The sequence below is a fragment of the Mycteria americana genome, chromosome 3, assembly GCF_035582795.1.
Source record: "Mycteria americana isolate JAX WOST 10 ecotype Jacksonville Zoo and Gardens chromosome 3, USCA_MyAme_1.0, whole genome shotgun sequence".
Taxonomy (NCBI): Eukaryota; Metazoa; Chordata; class Aves; order Ciconiiformes; family Ciconiidae; genus Mycteria; species Mycteria americana.
In genome coordinates, this window is record NC_134367.1 from 14819568 (window position 1) to 14836262 (window position 16695).

Sequence of the window (16695 nt, forward strand, 5' to 3'; positions counted from 1 at the left end):
GCTTCTCGCATGCCAAAATTTAAAGGGTATCATTTCTATAATTGGTGCTCCTAACACAGTGAAAGTTTTATCTGCATGTTTCTGAGTTTATCTGTATACAAAGCATAAATATAAAAGAACAGCCCAAGATTTCTGCTGAGCATGACTTTTTTTAGAACCTTTTTCTCCTGCCAATCTTTTTTCCCTTATTCCTTCAACTTGAAAGAGAGATAAAGAAGTAGGAAACTCTTTTACAGTCCTTAGCTAGAGCTAATGGGACCCAGGCAATATTACTGCCAGGATGAATCTGCATATTAACTGACCCTTTGTGTAGGGGTCTAGCACTTGACACTCTTTTATATTGCCATAATTAAAATGAGTCGATGGGTCAATTAAAGTGAACTTTTCAATATTAATGACCTTTGATTACACCTAACAGAAGAATCAATGGTATAAAGTCAGCACAGGCTGGAAATACTAATCCAGAAAGCGCAGACCAGGTAGGCAGACGTGCCATGTAACGAGGTTTGAATTTAAAGCTAAAGTAGGGCTGTGCCATATTAGCAAATAAACAGAGCTGTATCATATAGTTCTATGATAAACATTAACAGGTCCTTGCATTCATCTAAAGTACCTCTGTTCAATGAAGTTTTAGCTGAACACGCCATCTAAGTTTCTTAAAAGTAACTGTTGCTGATGCTCAATCAGATGTTTTAATTACCAGCAATGTTATGGTGGTCCATGGTTTGTTATACTGGATCTACTTTCAGTAGCAATATATTTATTTATTTATTTATTTCAATAAAATTATTTTATTAAAAAACTTTAGCAGGGTAGGTGAGTGAATTCTTTTTCTTCCGCAACCTCTGGAAGTGACAATATTCTCTGGGCAAGGATTCAGTTCTGACAGTCTCTGTAACAGTGATTTCTAGTGATGGGCTTTTTCATGGAAAAGGGCCTTATATCACTTAGAGGTGGTTTGATAAGGAGGAAGATTTTTGGATAAGTAAAAAGATCTGTAATCTTTTATCAGGTGAGACAAAAACTTCATGGGTGAGGATGTGGAATAACTGAGCTATTCTAGTTCTTGAAATTAAATTTCATCTGTCAAGGATGCAGAAGTATAACTCTCAGCAATCCAGTCCACATGAAGCACTCGCAGGTCTTGACAGAGCTGATTTTCACCCTGCATCCATTAGGTAAGATTTCTAAAAGCAGTCAGTGTCAGCCTAACTGTGGCCCAAATAACTTTCACCAAAGTTCACCAATGAGTTCAGTGGGGAGAGAGTCAAGTCAATAGTAAGTACTTTTCAAAGTCCCACCCTTTAGCTTTTGAAATAAACATATCAGTTCAAAGAAAGGTAAGATGAGAAAAGTCAAGAAATATCAATGCCAGCCACCTCTTTACTTAGGAACAACTATACAATAGTTGAGCATGTCTGAACAACAGAACACAGCTAATTTCAGTGTTATGCTTCCAAAATATTACAGTGAGGGGAAAAACATTCAAATTATGAAAAAACCTTTGTGGCACTATCCATTAAAATATGCCAAAGAGAAAGATGGATGGATACTTCACTGGAGCATTCTTTTATTTATAAATATACAAGTCAGTAGCAGCATAGTTCATTCTAAAAGGGTACTTTATTATTGCAAAGTGTAGTGCTCCTTGATATTTTTCCTCCAGTAAGTAGCAATATGCCAAACCCCACATATTTAACTCACTTCTCTTGATGTCAGAAGACCATGGCATACCCTAAAGAACAAATATTTAAATAGTGTTAAAATCCTGTCAATGAAGTCTTGGGTATCCATCTGTTGCACAGATAATATACATACTGAAATGACTGCCATTTATTACCAATGCTAACAAAATAGTCAAGACTTCTTGTGTGTGCGTATGCATAATATATACACACACGGTATGCATATGTAGATTATATACAAGCATATCTATTAGTTATATATCAATATGCATATAAATTTCTGCTTAAATATTTACAAACAATTAGTATATTTTTCAGACTCAGTTTTTATATTGCTTTCAGCTGACTGAAAGGGCATATGGAAACAATAGGAACATATGGAAAAAAAGATCTGTTTTAAGACCAGATTGTGATATGTTTACTCATGTTGAATAACATATGAGGAATATTCCTTCTGTGGCATAAAGTACTCTGCTGTGAAGAAGTGTCACAATGCAGCACTTTGTATTTACTCATGCTGTTAGATATTTACCGTTTATTTACCTGCAGCAGTGATAGTGTCATGTCAGAACTAAATCTGGGGTTCAATTGTTTCATTTATTTGCAAATTCTACCCCATGATAATTTTCTTGAATCAGGGTTACTCTTTTATTTACACAAACTGGGAACAAGCTCTTACCTCTACTGTATAGGAATTACCAAGAAAGATTATTGAGGTCTCCCATTTATAAGCGTTATGCTGCTTAGTTTATGAGCTTAAAAATATGACTTTTCAAAATAGATTGCCAATGCCACTCTGTATCCAAATAGTGTTTAAACTGTGAAAAATTATTTGCTACTTAAGGCCGATGAGACACCACATATTTTACTCACCCTATTTTGCCTAGGCAGTAGCATGGATCTCCAAAGTGTGAATGGTTTTATATATGAGGGGTGCACGGTTACTCACCCTCATGCACCTTGGAGAAGAGAAAGAAAGAATAGAATTTCAAGCTTAGCTCTGAACATCTTCTTTGAACAGCCTAAAGTTTAACTGCAAACTCTCCCACCCTTTTCTGTTGTACCCACATTGGTTCCAAATTCCACCTGAGTTCCTGTCAAAATAGCTGGAGATGTTGGCTCTACAGCACTTCAGAGGCTCAAGCCCATAAACTGAACTCCAGTTTTCTATTTGTGCCCAAAACATATACCTGCACAGCCACACAAGAAAAAGTCAAAGGGATGTTTGAAAAGCATTAACCCACTTTACCTAGGAAAATGCCAATTTGCATAGATGATTACTATATGTACAAGTAAGAATATGCAATTAAGGCCCTTCTGGTAGACCACACACGAGCCTTCCATTGAATTCTATAGGAGGTTGATGCTGAGGTCTTGATCCTGGCTAGTCCTACTTCTTGATTTTAGCCCAAAGTAAATGCCACATGAAGGGGATAGAACTTTTATTTTAAAGATCCTGATCCTGCAAACACTTGAAGAGGCAAGCAGTTTTACATACATGAATCATCTGCAGAATCAGAAATGCCCCAAAGCCCCAAAATAAAAATATGGGAAAAAAAAAAAAAAAGAGAGAAAAAGAGTCACCATATAAAAGCATAACCTGAATCTGAATGGCCTCTGCTAATGGAAGTTCTATGATTCCTCTAGACACATCCACCTGAATACATTTGTGGTTGATGCAAAATTATTTAAAATTAAGAAATGAAAGTGCATATTACTAGCTGCTCAACTGTAAATCCTATTTGACAAATTCTAGTTTATTTCTTAAAGGTAAATATGGTTAAAGTAACTTAATTTCAATGACATGGTGGCATTTCAATATACAAAAAAATAGAACTTCACAAGGATTTTGTATTATTTACAGAAGATAACACTATTTTGCAAAAGAGATAATGCAGAGTGCCACAACCACTTTAAAAAAAATACAGCACTGGTAGTTTATATCTGTATAGATTATATCTGTATAATCTGGAGTAAATCTCTGATACGCCAAGTAACAGAAGATTCTTAGTTCATTGCCTTTTTCCAACCTAACATCTACACTACCCTCTTTTTGATTTACAAGCAGTTCAGTAAAGTATCTGATCCCAGCAGTCATTAATTTTCTTTACAATAAAACTGTAAAAAAAATCTGACAGATTAAACTAACATTGTGTCAGAGGACCCATGAACGTAGGGCAGTTTTACATGTCAAATTTCAACTCAAAGTACAGAGAAGTATTTCATAATAATAAAGTAAGCAAATAAATTCCAGACTTGCCATGGAAACACTGACACTCATGAACTAACAGCAGCACTTGATCACACTCTAGTCATATATTATTATCCTTTAGACCCTAATTCTGCAGTGAAACTGCCCTCAGCATGGTAGCCCAATCATACCTCCTTACATATTTCTGGATTAATTCTTTGGGACCAGGACTTTCATCTTTCTCCTGGGTTATAAAGCAGAAAACACGCTGTTTGCACAGCATAAGCAGCAACATACAACTTTTTAGTCACAGCCAGGTATAATTATGGACAGAACACTGTTAGCTACTCTAGGAGAAATCTTTCACAGAAAATAGCTAAATCTCAAAACTAGCAGTAGCTATCTCAGCCCACTACTTCCTCTGTAGCTGCAGACAGAGGGTTGGGAACCGGGAGGGCTGGGGTACCTGATCCCACAAGATGCTGCGTCTCAAGTGAGATCCAGCGTTCTCTCAACTCCAGCCAATGCTGGAGTTACAGATGTTCAACACATTGCATAAACAGGTCTATAAACTCTGACAGATTTTTGCACATCACTTACCTGAATATGAAAGACACTAAAATGAAATGAGGCAGGATAATTAAGACTGTGCACACTCTAGCACAGACCGAAGGCCATTTCTTGTCACACCCTGAAGGACGTATCTTGTTATGCCCTGCTTTCAATCTGAAATCCACATATGAATCAATAGCATATTGCCCTAAAAAATACACTACGAGGGTCTGGGTTTTTTTTCATTTTATACTACCAAAATGACTTGAGAGGGGAAAAAAATCCTAACAAATGAAAACATAAGATGGAGATGGAGACAAAATTTGACAGTCACAAAACCTATTTTGCTACCCGTCCTTACAGTCCTCTACCTATATGCACAGCCAATAACCAGTAAACATTTTGGTCATGGCAGTAAAACATTTCACAAAGGCTTTCTATGTTTCAAGAGGAAATGAATTGAATTTTTAATAAAATGTTAGCCTCAAAGCAATTCAAAAGATTGCATTTTGAAAAGACAAAGAAAATCATATCCAAGCAAAAGAGATTCTATAAAACTGCTACCCAAATAGCTAACAGAAAGCTTGAAACGTGACACAAAAGAAAGTCGTGCAAAGTATCCTAACATTGCAGTTATATTACAAATCAGTATTTCAAGAGCAATGAATGAGATCTAAATATTTACCCTAGGTAGCTAGACTGAAGAATGTAAACAGATTCCACAGATATAATATAATTTGTCAATATCTTTACTGCTGGAAATGGAAATGTTAACTCAGGCAGGTCACTGATCCTGAAAGATGAGTATAATCAATTACATTTTTTAGCTGTCAGTCACTGCCCTTCTCGCAGCTGACTGCTCCCCTGCCTTCCATTTCTTGTTTCAAGGCACTGAACAACTTTTTATATCCACTTTTCACTCGGTCTTTTTCACCATTTCCCTACTGCCATCTCAGATTAACACTGCTTGTTTCAGAACTAGTCTGTTTTCTTCCCTTATTTTCATATTATTGCCTGTTTCCACTGTCTCCCATCTCAGAAAGGTGGCCCTTCTGGTCTCTGAAATGCCATCTTAAATCTCACTTCTTCTCAAGGTCCACAAATTTTAATCACCTCCTAAACAATAAAACCTGATCCAAAGCTCACTGAAGTCAGTGAGAGCCTTTCGATTAACTGCAGCGGACTATGAATCAGGACCAGATTGCTGTCAGTAACTCTGGACTGAAATCTAGCGAAAGAAAAAACCAGAAGTACCTGTATGGGTATCTTTGTTGTTAGTAACAGACTGCTACTTGAACATAGTCATGGCAATACTAAATCCTAGGTTAATATCATCTGTGAATATTTCCAACACAATTTCTTCAGACCTTATGCAAAGGACTAAGGCCTTAATTTTGTTGTTACCTTTACCTGTACGAATTTGGAGCGATGCCAAAGACTTCTGGCAGAGCTTGAATAAATAAGCGTAGGCTAGTTCCTATCACTTCCTTTATGTACTACAAAATACCACTCCACATCTAGCTAGGTAAAACAAGGAAAATTGTCATGTTTATGAACCAAGTTAGTAAATCATTACAAAAAAACCCAGAGTTAAAATGGCTGTTTAGATAGAGTGATGGAGTATTTGGAAAGCACAGTGAAAAGTTCAAAGCCAGTATGTTTTAAATTCTCACTAGTGAGGACACGCAATGCTGTTCTTGCACGGATCCTCTCTCTAATCTTATATTATGCACCTAAGAGCAGTTTGAAGAAAAAGCATTCCAGAAATCAAAAATAAAAATGTGACTCTACTTCATTCTTCCTGTCTTCATAAACATTCTGTTATTTACTCCCTCCTCATGTAATTTGCGCTGCCTCTTCCAACCTCAGTTCTCTAACGTGTAATTTTTATGCGGGAAATTAAAATAAATTACTTTTGCCTACCCTTCCTTCTCCTACCACTTAAGTTTTAATTTTTTGTAAGTGCCTTGGGTGTAAAGCCAGTGCCTTTCTGCAGTCCCTCAGTGCTCCCACCAAGTGATATAGGGAAATCAATTTGGGAGATCTAATGCAGTATAATAATTAAGATACACAAATACTAGAGGACTCTGTTCCCGTTATGGAAAAAGCTATCATTATCAGACAGCAACTACTCCCAATAAAAAGCTAAAATATTACACATTTCTTAAAAGGTATGTTGTGATTTGAGGCTACTTCAGCAGTAATTTGACAGTAATGACAATTCACATTTTTCACATCTTTACCCTGTACTGTACTAACCAAGGTACTTTAGGAGAGGGGATAAAAGTAACACTGCCTATTACCATATAACTTTGCCAAGAGTATCAGCAAACACAAAGCCAGTTAGATGACCTTCACTGAAGGGGTGCAGTTTTGGGGGTTTTTGTTTTATTTTTTTTTTTTTTTTAAAGATACTTATGCTGACACTTATTATAATGAAGTACACTCCACCCTCACAGCTTCAGCTATGGGAGGCAAACGCTTTGTAGAAATGAAATTACTGTTGCAACAAGGTTGCTTATGACATTGTTTAATACAAAAAGGAGCCAGGACACAGTACATTGATAGGGGGTGGAGTGTATTGTATATACAGAAGAGGGGTATTACTTCTGTTCTGCCATCTGACAGATGTGGGAAGAGGGGATGAAAACAAATGCATTTTCTTTCCAGTACTGAAACATGCAAAGACAAAATGCTTATTACAAGTTGTATGCAGCTCATAATAATAATAAAAAAGAATAGACAGCTCTAGAAATGCCCCAGTATACTTAATTTGTTTAGATTTTTTTTAATATGTAGTTAATACTCTGATCTTTCACTTCAAAACTTGGAATTAAGCAATGAGTGAATAGGATCTGAAATACAGACAACGTATTGCTCACATCACATTAAAAGGCATCTTTTAAATGCAGCTGTGGATTTCTAAACTTAGACTGAACAGGACTTTTAGTTGCTTGGAATTTGAAATGCAAGATGATCTTGGCCACATTACATCTTTTTTCTTTAAGTGGAATTGTAAATATAGAATAAATTGCTGTTTCAAAGAGGCAACACGCAGAATTTAAACCTATTTGTTTCTTACAGGATTCTGTTGACCTGTGCATGAAGAGGTATTGAAGCAGTGGTGCAGTGAGAATCACTACAGCGATACAAATCCACAGCTCAAGCATGAGATCCTAGAGGCTGGATCTCTGAGGAGCAACACTGAGTGTACTGTTCTCCAAAATACACCACTTCCTTTAACCAATTAATTACTTTCAGGAAAGCAGCTGCTCACCAACTTTTTTCCAAAAGAAAAAAAAAAGGCAGGGAGGGTGGGAGAAGGAGAGGTGAAAAGAGCTTGTGCATTATGATGACATTTAGCAGAGAGCTGCAAACAGAAAGGAAAGAAGACAAATATTTTAAACGTGATAGATTTCAACCAGAAATGTGAAAGCATTTTCCCCTGTTAATATCTTGCCAGAGTTGGCTGGGACAAAATTTGGGTTGCAGCTACAGGCTGAAGCAACACTGTTGAGAAACAAAACAAACAGGCATTTACCCTCCCCCCCCCCAACCTCCCTTCCCCTCCCAGTTAGCAAACTATGACTGATGCTTTTGGTTGGCTGCAAGGCAAATATTAGCTAGAAACTCATTTAGCTAGATCCACATCCATGGCCCCAGATGTTTAAAACTTATCATGGATTAAAGCCATGAAATAAAAATTAAAAAAATTTCAATTTGAAATTTTATTGGCATGTTGCTAGAATGGTCAACATCGATCGACAGGAGAGACTTTGTCCGCATACTCTGAGAACAGCCTTCCTGCACCTCCCCCCTCTTTTCTTCCTCTCTCTCGCTCTTTCAGCATTAATGCTATTAAAAGCCAAACAAAATACTGGCTATGGGTGTAAAGAATGCTGGTTTTTTGGAATGTTGCCATGGATCCTGCTTCCAGTCGTGTCCCACGGAAAGAGGGTGCAGCCTCCTGTCTCTGTGGCAGGCTGATCTCCCCGGGCAGGGCAGAAGGAAGACAGCCATGTACCCCTGCTACTCCCTATTCTTTCCCATCCACTATAGCCAGGTCTTTGATCACCCTCAGTTTGCCACTGGCATCGATCCTGCGCTTCTCCCGTATTAGATCCTCCAGGCTGTGGAACCTCACCGTGTGCACCTTGTTCTCCGCCAAGTGGATCTTGAGATAGTACTGCTGCTGGTGCTGGGTGCCGGCAGCAGCCTGCAGCTCCCCCCCGGCTTTGAACTCCCTTTTCCCGAAGCGGCACCAGGCGGCGAAGCTCTCGGAGTTAGTCCAGCAGATCTCGTCGCTTTTTAAGCCCAGGTGCCCGCAGGCGTTTTGCACCACCAGCTCAGCCACCAGCGGGCGAAAGCGGTACCAGCTATTCACCACCCGGCCCACGTTGCCCGCGGCCGCCTCGTACAAGCTGTCCTGCCGGATCTGGCCCTGGTGCAGGTGGATGATCTGCCCGCTGCCCACGTACACTGCCCAGTGCGGCGGCGGGTGCTCCGACGGCCCCAGGTAGAGCAGCTCCAGCAGGTCCCCCGGCTTGCAGAGGGCAGGCAGGGCTGACACCGAGTAGACGCTGAGGTCCCCAGCCTGGGGGCCGCTGCTGACCTTGGAGAAGATGCATTCCTGGCCGCGGAAAGCGGAGAACTGGGTCTCGTTCAGCACCAGCTGGTGGTGGAGGTGGTGGGTGGGCGTCTCCTGGCCAGGGCTGCCGGAACCCTTCACGCTGTACTTGTCTGGCTGGCCTCGCTCGTCCAGGTCCTCCTCCTCATCCGAAAAGAAGTAAGCCACCCCGACGCGCAGCTCGTCTTTCTCGATCCCCGAGGGGTCCCCGGTCGGCAGCTCGCTGTAATTCAGGTGGGTGATGCGATCCAGTTGATTTCCCATCAATGACAGGGCGAGGCGAGGGCAGGAATCGCCGGATCTGAAGGAAGGGTGGGGTGGGCAGGGACAGAGAGAACAAGAGAAGGGAAGGAGAGTGCAAACGGAGGGAAGGAAAGAAAGAACAAAATCAAGGCACATACAAAAGATTTCAGCGATTCCGCCCTAAACCCCCATCCCTCCCCCACTCCTTCCCTCCCCTCCGTGCAAGGGAGCAACTCCCAGCGCGGATCCTTCCCCCTGCCCTCGGGGTGCGGGACAGGGGAGAGCAGAGCCCCGTCTCCCCGGCGCTCGCCGGGCCGCGCCATGCGGGGCTGCCCGAGCCCCGCGGTCCCGGAGCGCCCGGCTCCCACCGCCGCGGGAGAAGGCGGCTCCCCGCCGCCTGCCAGCTCTGCGCGGAGGCACGGAGTTGCCCCGGGCGCCGCCGCTCCCCCCTCTGCAAGGGGAGAAGGCTCTCGGGGCGCGGGGAGGGGCTGGCCCGGAAGGTCCCGAGCCCTTCCCTCCGCCTCCGCGCAGCCGAGCCGAACCGCGCCGGGCAGCGCTGCGTGCGGGAAGGCGGCCGGAGGAGCGCACGGCCTCGGAGCTGGCACCCCTGCCTGCCCGATCCCCGCAGCCCGGCCGGGACCCCGCAAGGAACAGGCAAAGAGCAGGCGACCAGCACCTCCCCCACCCACGGGGTCCCTCTCGCCCCCCTCCGTACCCGTGGTCGCCCAGCGCCAGAACCCCCCCCCAAACTCCTTTAAAGTCGTCCTGTCCCCATGGGCGCTGCAGAGGAGGTGAGCTCCGTCCTCCCCGCTGCGCGCCCGGCTCCTCCGCCCGCGCCGCCCCGCTCCGCTGTGGGCTGCCCGGCCCCTCCGGCGAGCCTAAGTACCGGCGGCGCCGCTCCCGAGCCCGCCCCGGCCCCGCTCATTGGCCGCGCCGCGCTGCGCCCGGTGGCGGCGGTGGCAGCGGCAGCGGGGCTCCGCGATCCGCGGCGTCACTGCCCGGCCGGGCCCCGCCGCGCCCCGCCGCCGCCGCTGCCGCCGCTGCTGCTGCCGCCGCTGCCGCCGCCGCCGCGCAGGGCCCCGCCGACCCCGGGCGCCCCCCGGCCGGCCCCGGGGCTGTGGCACGCCGGCGGCTCGGTGTGCGGAGGAGGGGCTTCCCAGGAGGAAGGGGGGGTTAGAGAGCGTGCCCACCGCGGCGTGCCGCTGCCAAGGGACGGCTGCACCGAAAAGAAAGAAAAAGGAAAAAAAACCCCAAGTCATGTCCATCAAAAACACCCGCCCAGGCTTCCGCTGGGTTGCGCGTGTCCAAGAGTTGCTCCGTGCCTCGAGGCTGGAGGTGGGATGCCCCTCGCCTAACTTTAGTAGCCTCCGGTTGTACCTGTGCAGTCTAAACTGATCCTCTGGGTTTCCCCATAGTCAGGAGAGACAGGCGTTTCCCGAGGACTGTTCCTCTCGCCTGTTGCACGACCTATTTTAGGAAGGGATGAAGTGCCCTAAGGAGGTGCCTGTCTCTTGCCATCGCCTCGATGGGACATTGAGATGTTAGATGGTTGGCGCTAGGTGAGATGACTCCTTGTGTTTGTCTTTCCACATCTGCTGAAGCAGCGGTCGTGGGCTGTCCTCAGATGTGACTGGAAGACGTGCTATGACTTGTCTCAAGTAAAAAATGAGACTGCCTGAGAGTAGCAGTCCATTCCTTCCTAAAACGTATGAAATCTAAAATCTGTCATCTATAGTAGTTAGTACGAATACACACTTTTACACCTAATTTTGCACATTATGGAAATGAAACTCAAAAATGATTAATTCATTTGACCACCATTTCCCTGTGAGGCAGTGTCAATGATGGGATTGTAACCTAGTTCTTCTGAGATCCTAGTCTTGTGCTCTAATCATGCGAACTTCTGAGAAGTGAGAACTTAAATATTTTAAGACACTTCATGAAAAAATCTAATGACATTCTTTCGTTCACATGTGAATCATATTAAAGTACCATTTTTATCTAGAAGTAAATTTACTACTTCACGGTGGAAATAGTTTTGTCATCTAGACATAAGTATTTCTGCTTTCAGTGTTTGTGGATAACATCTTTCTTCAGTGCTGGCCTTTTTCCAGTCTTCAGGTTTAATTAACTGAGAACAATAATGCCATCACTCTATTCTCACGCTAGAGACACATACATCCTTAAATAAATAGAGTGAATTTCAGTTTCTCGGGGTACTAGTTATATACCCATGTTGTTCATATGGGTCAGATACTGCGTATCTTAGATAGATGTGTTTACTTTGAATGACCCTTTTCTCTTTCCATTCAAATATTTATATGGCTGTCTTTCTAGAACAACATTTTTTTGTTCTCATTATTTTTTTAACATATGCAAAGGCATCACATCATAAATGGAAGAGAAAAAAGGGTGCATTTAGTGATACGACATTCAAAGACTGACATCAGTTATTTTTCACTGTGGTAATTATACTAATCTGTTGATGGCTGCAGACGTCCCATGTCTCATAAACCCAGGGGCTACAGCCTGAGATTCACAGGAATTAAGCTGATTTACAGCAGTTAAGGATGTAGCATTCAGGGTCTGTAGAACTAGAAAGTGAATTTGAAAAAAAAATTATATAAAAAAAGGATTCTATTCTAATATATGCATTTAAAAGTTTCACAGGACTAAGCATAACAGATGGATGTTATTAATCTCTGGAATTGTGTAAATGCTTTTCTAATGATTGTCAGAAATTATATGTTCTTTTATGGCATGACCTTCACCAACTGCAATATTTTAAATTAAATTATGAAAACACTCTAATAGGTTTAGAGTTAAGGCTGTAAAACAGTGTTTAAATATTTTGATTTTTTTAAATGACTGTTAATGTGCTTCATTGTTAAAGCTAGTCCAAGTTGAAGGCCATTTTCCGTAGGCCTTCATCAATAGTTTCTGTTTTCTAAACACTTTACTTTTTTCCCATTTAAATTCTGCATCTTTTTAGGTTGCACTCACACAGTTCACACTTCCCACATTTGCCAATCATCAAGGCTATGCGGAGTAATTTTTAGACAGTTCTAAACAAACAAAACATTATTTCATTTTTTCCATGCAAAGGAGTGGAGAACAGACTGCTTCAGTAAACTGCAGGTGCAGAAGGAAAGAGTCTGGGTCTAAGGAAAGCTGTGCACTTCTAACTAGGTGGAATATTTCCTGCCAAATTTTAACCATTTTCTTTGTGTCTTCCATGCTTTTGCAAGTCTCAAAGAGGGTATTCCATCTCTTGCTGAAGCACTTACAGTCCCTTACAATCCACACCTCTCCATGACCTCTATTCACCACACCTCCAACACCTGTTTTCCCATTTCATTTCAGTTCTCTTGGCTGCACAGTCTGTCTCATCAGTGCTTCATGCTCTACCTCCATCCCTCAAGGAGGACTTTTTCCCTCAGTTTCTCTTCAATCCCAATTTTAAATTATGAAAAATGTCAAGAATTTGCCTTGAAAAAAAAACAACAAACAAAACAAAACAAACCCCAAACTTATAAGCATAGTGACATAAAACTGTGATTAAAGGACACTGTAGAAAAATCATAGAAATTATGTAAACCAACTGCTTGAAATAAACCTCTCAGTTTAAAGGCTTCTGTTGATGCTAGAGCATGTTACAAAAACAGTACACCATGTCCACAGAAGTGTATTGCTGTGCACTACTGGAGATGCTTGTTTTGTCTGAGCTTTTTTAATTAATATGTTTATCATCTCCTTTAGATGTTTTACTTCTGGGAGCTCATGGAGGCTTATTGAGCAAGGCAGTGAGTGCAGGCTTGGCTGCTCTCAGACCACGGCACTGGCAGCGCGGTGTCACTCTGTTCACGCTCCCATTGACCAGCTTCAGCCTCATTAACCAGGGTCATAATCCCTCCCTGCACCAGGGCATGGGAATTTGCCATGTTACTAACCCCAGTCCATTGTTACTAACCCTAAACAATTTTTTCCTCATTCTGAGCATAGGAAAGAAACCTGGTAACATCATCGTCTCTGGTTGTGTCCTGGTCTGCTCCGAGGGAGTGAACTTACATTTTTCCATTGCTATTTTTTCCTTTTGTGCCTTTTTCCATCCTTGGCATTTTGTCACTGTTGCATTTATGTTTAATTTAACAGTGAAAACTCTTAAAATATGTAGCAAAATAGATACCCAGTAGCTTATTTTTTAAACCTTATTTTTTAAATGTTCTTATCATCTTGCCTTGAGCTGAGCTTTGGAGCCTTGGACCCCCGTTGCTAAAAGCAGAGCTGAAACCTCTGTTGATTTGAATGAGTGGAGAACATTTGCACAGAGAAATTTAGGAACACATGTTTCAATAAACAACCAGAGATAAAAAAAAATGATGATAAAGGTGGGAACTTTCCTATGTATTGTAAACTTTCTCTAGATTGTAGAAATCTGTCCATCACAATTCTGTTAACATTGAATCTCAAATGCCCGGAAACTCACCTCTATTTCATTATCTGGTCTGCCCAGAGGCTCCTAGACATAAAGGGTACCAGGAAGGATCTTCTTCACCTGAAATCCTCTAAAGTGGCATACTCCACGTGTACTTCTTCTGTGCCTATATCTTCGTTATAATCTCAGTGTACCTAAGGCCTCAGAGACATAAGACGTTAGTCCTTTGAGAAACCTGTGATCTGAACCACAACTGATGTAGATGGTAGAGTTGCTCACTTTTTGCAAACAGTTTTGCATACATATTGTCCACATACCAAAGCAAGGCCATAATGCCCAGACCTGGGATATTCTGGGTAAATGTGTGCCCTGCCAGCCCCATAGCAGCAGGCACACTGCATAACTAAGTACAGTTTCTACATCTAACTAGTCTGGGAGAGTCCTGAGATTTTGATCCTTGAGCTTTGGACATTTTCTGTCATTTTTATCCAGTGATGGTGAAATATAAAACGTGAAAACTCACTCAAGAAGGTAATTGTGGCCACAGTTTTGCCCTTTCCCTCTTTTCTGCTCCTCTCCTGGCTTCTGGTGGCTTCATGATTCTTGCATTCACAGAGTCACTTGTAAGTAAAATTGGCCAGGGGCTGTTCTCTGGCCCTGAGGTATGGTATAACAATATAATTGTCCAGCTGAACTCTCTAAACTCCAAAACTGGGTGGCTGCATCCAAGCTGCCTATTAGGAATTATTCCTAACCCATTTTAATCCCTAGCCTGTATGGAAGAATAGTAGCTGGCCTGTGCCAAATCTTCTCAAAAGGCCATGCTACCAATTTAATATTGTGAGTAGTACTGTACCAGTCCTTGGACCTGTGACCTGGCCCTGTGTAGCCAACTATTTAGACTTAACTCGGCTCCTGAAGGAGAGGTGAAGCGTGACCAAGCGTTTTTTTTTTGTCAGATAACACTTGTAAAGACTCCAAACGTAATTTCTGCTTCCTGATCAAGGGATACAACCAAAAAGATATTGTAGTAACAAAGATTTTGAGGAGGCATGGGAAGAAACTACCTTCCTTTTAAACATATTTATCTTTGAAAGACTGTTATGTAGGCAGGTTCCCAAATGGGGAAGCTTCCTCACTTTTCAGCTGTCAGGGAGCAGCAGGGCAGGGTGCTGGGCAGGGGCAGGGTGTGGGGAGCTGCCCCCCCCCCCCCCCCAAGTGCAGCCCCCCAGTGCCCCAGCGAAGGGAGCAGAGCAGGGGTGGGGGACTGGGGCCAGCTGAGGCCCAGCCAGGAGGTCACAGCAGCCATGCGAGGCCATCCCAATGCAGGCAAACCAGCAACCTAGCCTAGGCATGGGTCAGGGCTTCTATGCAGCTCCCAAGTCAGGGGCTGAAGCCCCATCAGAGCCTCCTCGAAGCTCTTCATCATTAACTTTGCTTTTCTCCCAGACATCTGATCTGAGGTTCATCTTATCAGAGATGATCTTGAACACAGGCAGCAAACCCTGAGGAAGCGAGGGAAGAGCTTGTAGATCTTGCTAGTGCAGTCAGGGCCCTGACAGTACCATCATATTCATTCACTGGAGTATGAAAGAAAAATAGCTGAGGGATGAGATTTTCATTTAGATGTCTGTCTCTCTACACTAAATGGAAACTGAATGCATAGGCTTTTTTTTTTTTTTGGGGGGGGGGGGGTAATCTTAAATTACCTACTATGATATGCAAAGAAGCCTTCCCCAGGATTACAACCATATGCTTTATGAATTTTTGAAGAAATGGATGTTGATGAGCATAAAATTAGATAAATTAACAGTGAATCTTATTTCTTGATCCTTGTATTTCCAGGGTTATCTCCTTCTCAATGTTATTTTGAACATTCCAAAATGCTCTGACATGCTACCATTTTTGTATAGAGACAGAAGAAACACAACAACAATAACAACAACAACAATAACAACAACACCCTCTAAGCAGACATGACCACAGTCAAATAGGGAAAATTTGCCTATTCATAGCAGAATATTTACACTTATGCAGGCTGTTGTTTGGGTCAGGAACATAGTCTAAAAGTTTATACTATTTACATAAATTTCATTTTGCTTTTTATCTCTGTTAGGAAATAAAATAAAATACAGCCTAGCCTTGTGGTGTGCCTAACCAAGTGATTTTAGCTACAGAATCTGTTTTTCAGTGGCTATGTGTTTGAAAGCTTTTGGTTATGTAAGCCTGATCTAAAATTTGCTAATTTAATCATATATTGGTCCAAGTAGGTTCACTATAATAAGAGAATTTTAATTCAAGGTTTGTTGTTTGGTTTTTTGGGTTGTGCTTCCCCCCCCCCCCCCCCCCAGTAAAGCTGCAGTTTCACATTATATTTAATCATGAATAAGAGGGTTCCAATTGATAGTGAACTTTAACCCCAACTACCTACTCCTTCAACTTCTTTTACAGCTGATCTTGTGATCATGTAGTTACAGGGTGAGTTTAAATTTACAACACTGCCGCAACAAGAAGTTGAATAAGTGCCAGATGAAAAACATCTTGTTTAAAGGTGTTGGCACTCTGTAGCTGGTGCTCTGAAACAGTCACGAGTATTGGTCCCTTCTGAATATATGGTTTTGACATGGCTTTAATAAAGGTGGTTACATTGTTCCTTCTGTAAAAGGAGGATGATAATGGCCACCCAGTAGGAAAATTCCCATAGGCTCCTCTAGCTCTAGCTACAAATAAATCTAAAATAATAATGACAACATAATGTTTGTACAGGAAAAAAATATCTCCAGAAACTAGTGCAGCTTCAGAAAATAAGCTCACAGAAAAAAAAAAAAAAAGAAAAAAAGAAAAAAAAGGAAGGAAAAGTATTTGTAACTGTCTTCTAACGCAATTTTATTAGGTGGACTACTGTCAAATGGCAAATCAACTTTTTGATGTCTTTCTTCAACTAACATTTTACAACTGCAGG

The 16695-nt window shown here is 42.3% G+C and overlaps 1 protein-coding gene across 3 annotated transcripts; it reads right to left on the bottom strand.

Moving 5' to 3' along the window:
- Positions 1-1550: 1550 nt before the first annotated feature.
- On the bottom strand, positions 1551-10139 carry LRATD1 (LRAT domain containing 1). 3 transcript variants are annotated; one of them, XR_012775123.1, is made up of 4 exons: positions 10014-10138; positions 8573-9356; positions 2559-2644; positions 1551-1735 (listed from the first exon to the last, which is right to left on the bottom strand). XR_012775123.1 is itself a non-coding variant. In XM_075497917.1 (3 exons), the coding sequence occupies exons 2-3, from the start codon at positions 9317-9319 to the stop codon at positions 7032-7034; spliced, it is 816 nt and encodes a 271-aa protein (XP_075354032.1). In that variant the 5' UTR covers positions 9320-9356; positions 10014-10138; the 3' UTR covers positions 2651-7031. The 3 variants fall into 3 exon arrangements, 2 of the variants coding, with proteins under 2 accessions (XP_075354032.1, XP_075354033.1); XM_075497917.1 differs by lacking the exons at positions 1551-1735; positions 2559-2644 and adding an exon at positions 2651-7100; XM_075497918.1 differs by lacking the exons at positions 1551-1735; positions 2559-2644 and having other exon boundaries at positions 8259-9356; positions 10014-10139.
- Positions 10140-16695: the final 6556 nt, after the last annotated feature.

Bases quoted from the DNA above. Each gene is read 5' to 3' on its own strand.
- LRATD1 (XM_075497918.1), bottom strand. From the start codon at position 9,319: ATGGGAAATCAACTGGATCGCATCACCCACCTGAATTACAGCGAGCTG.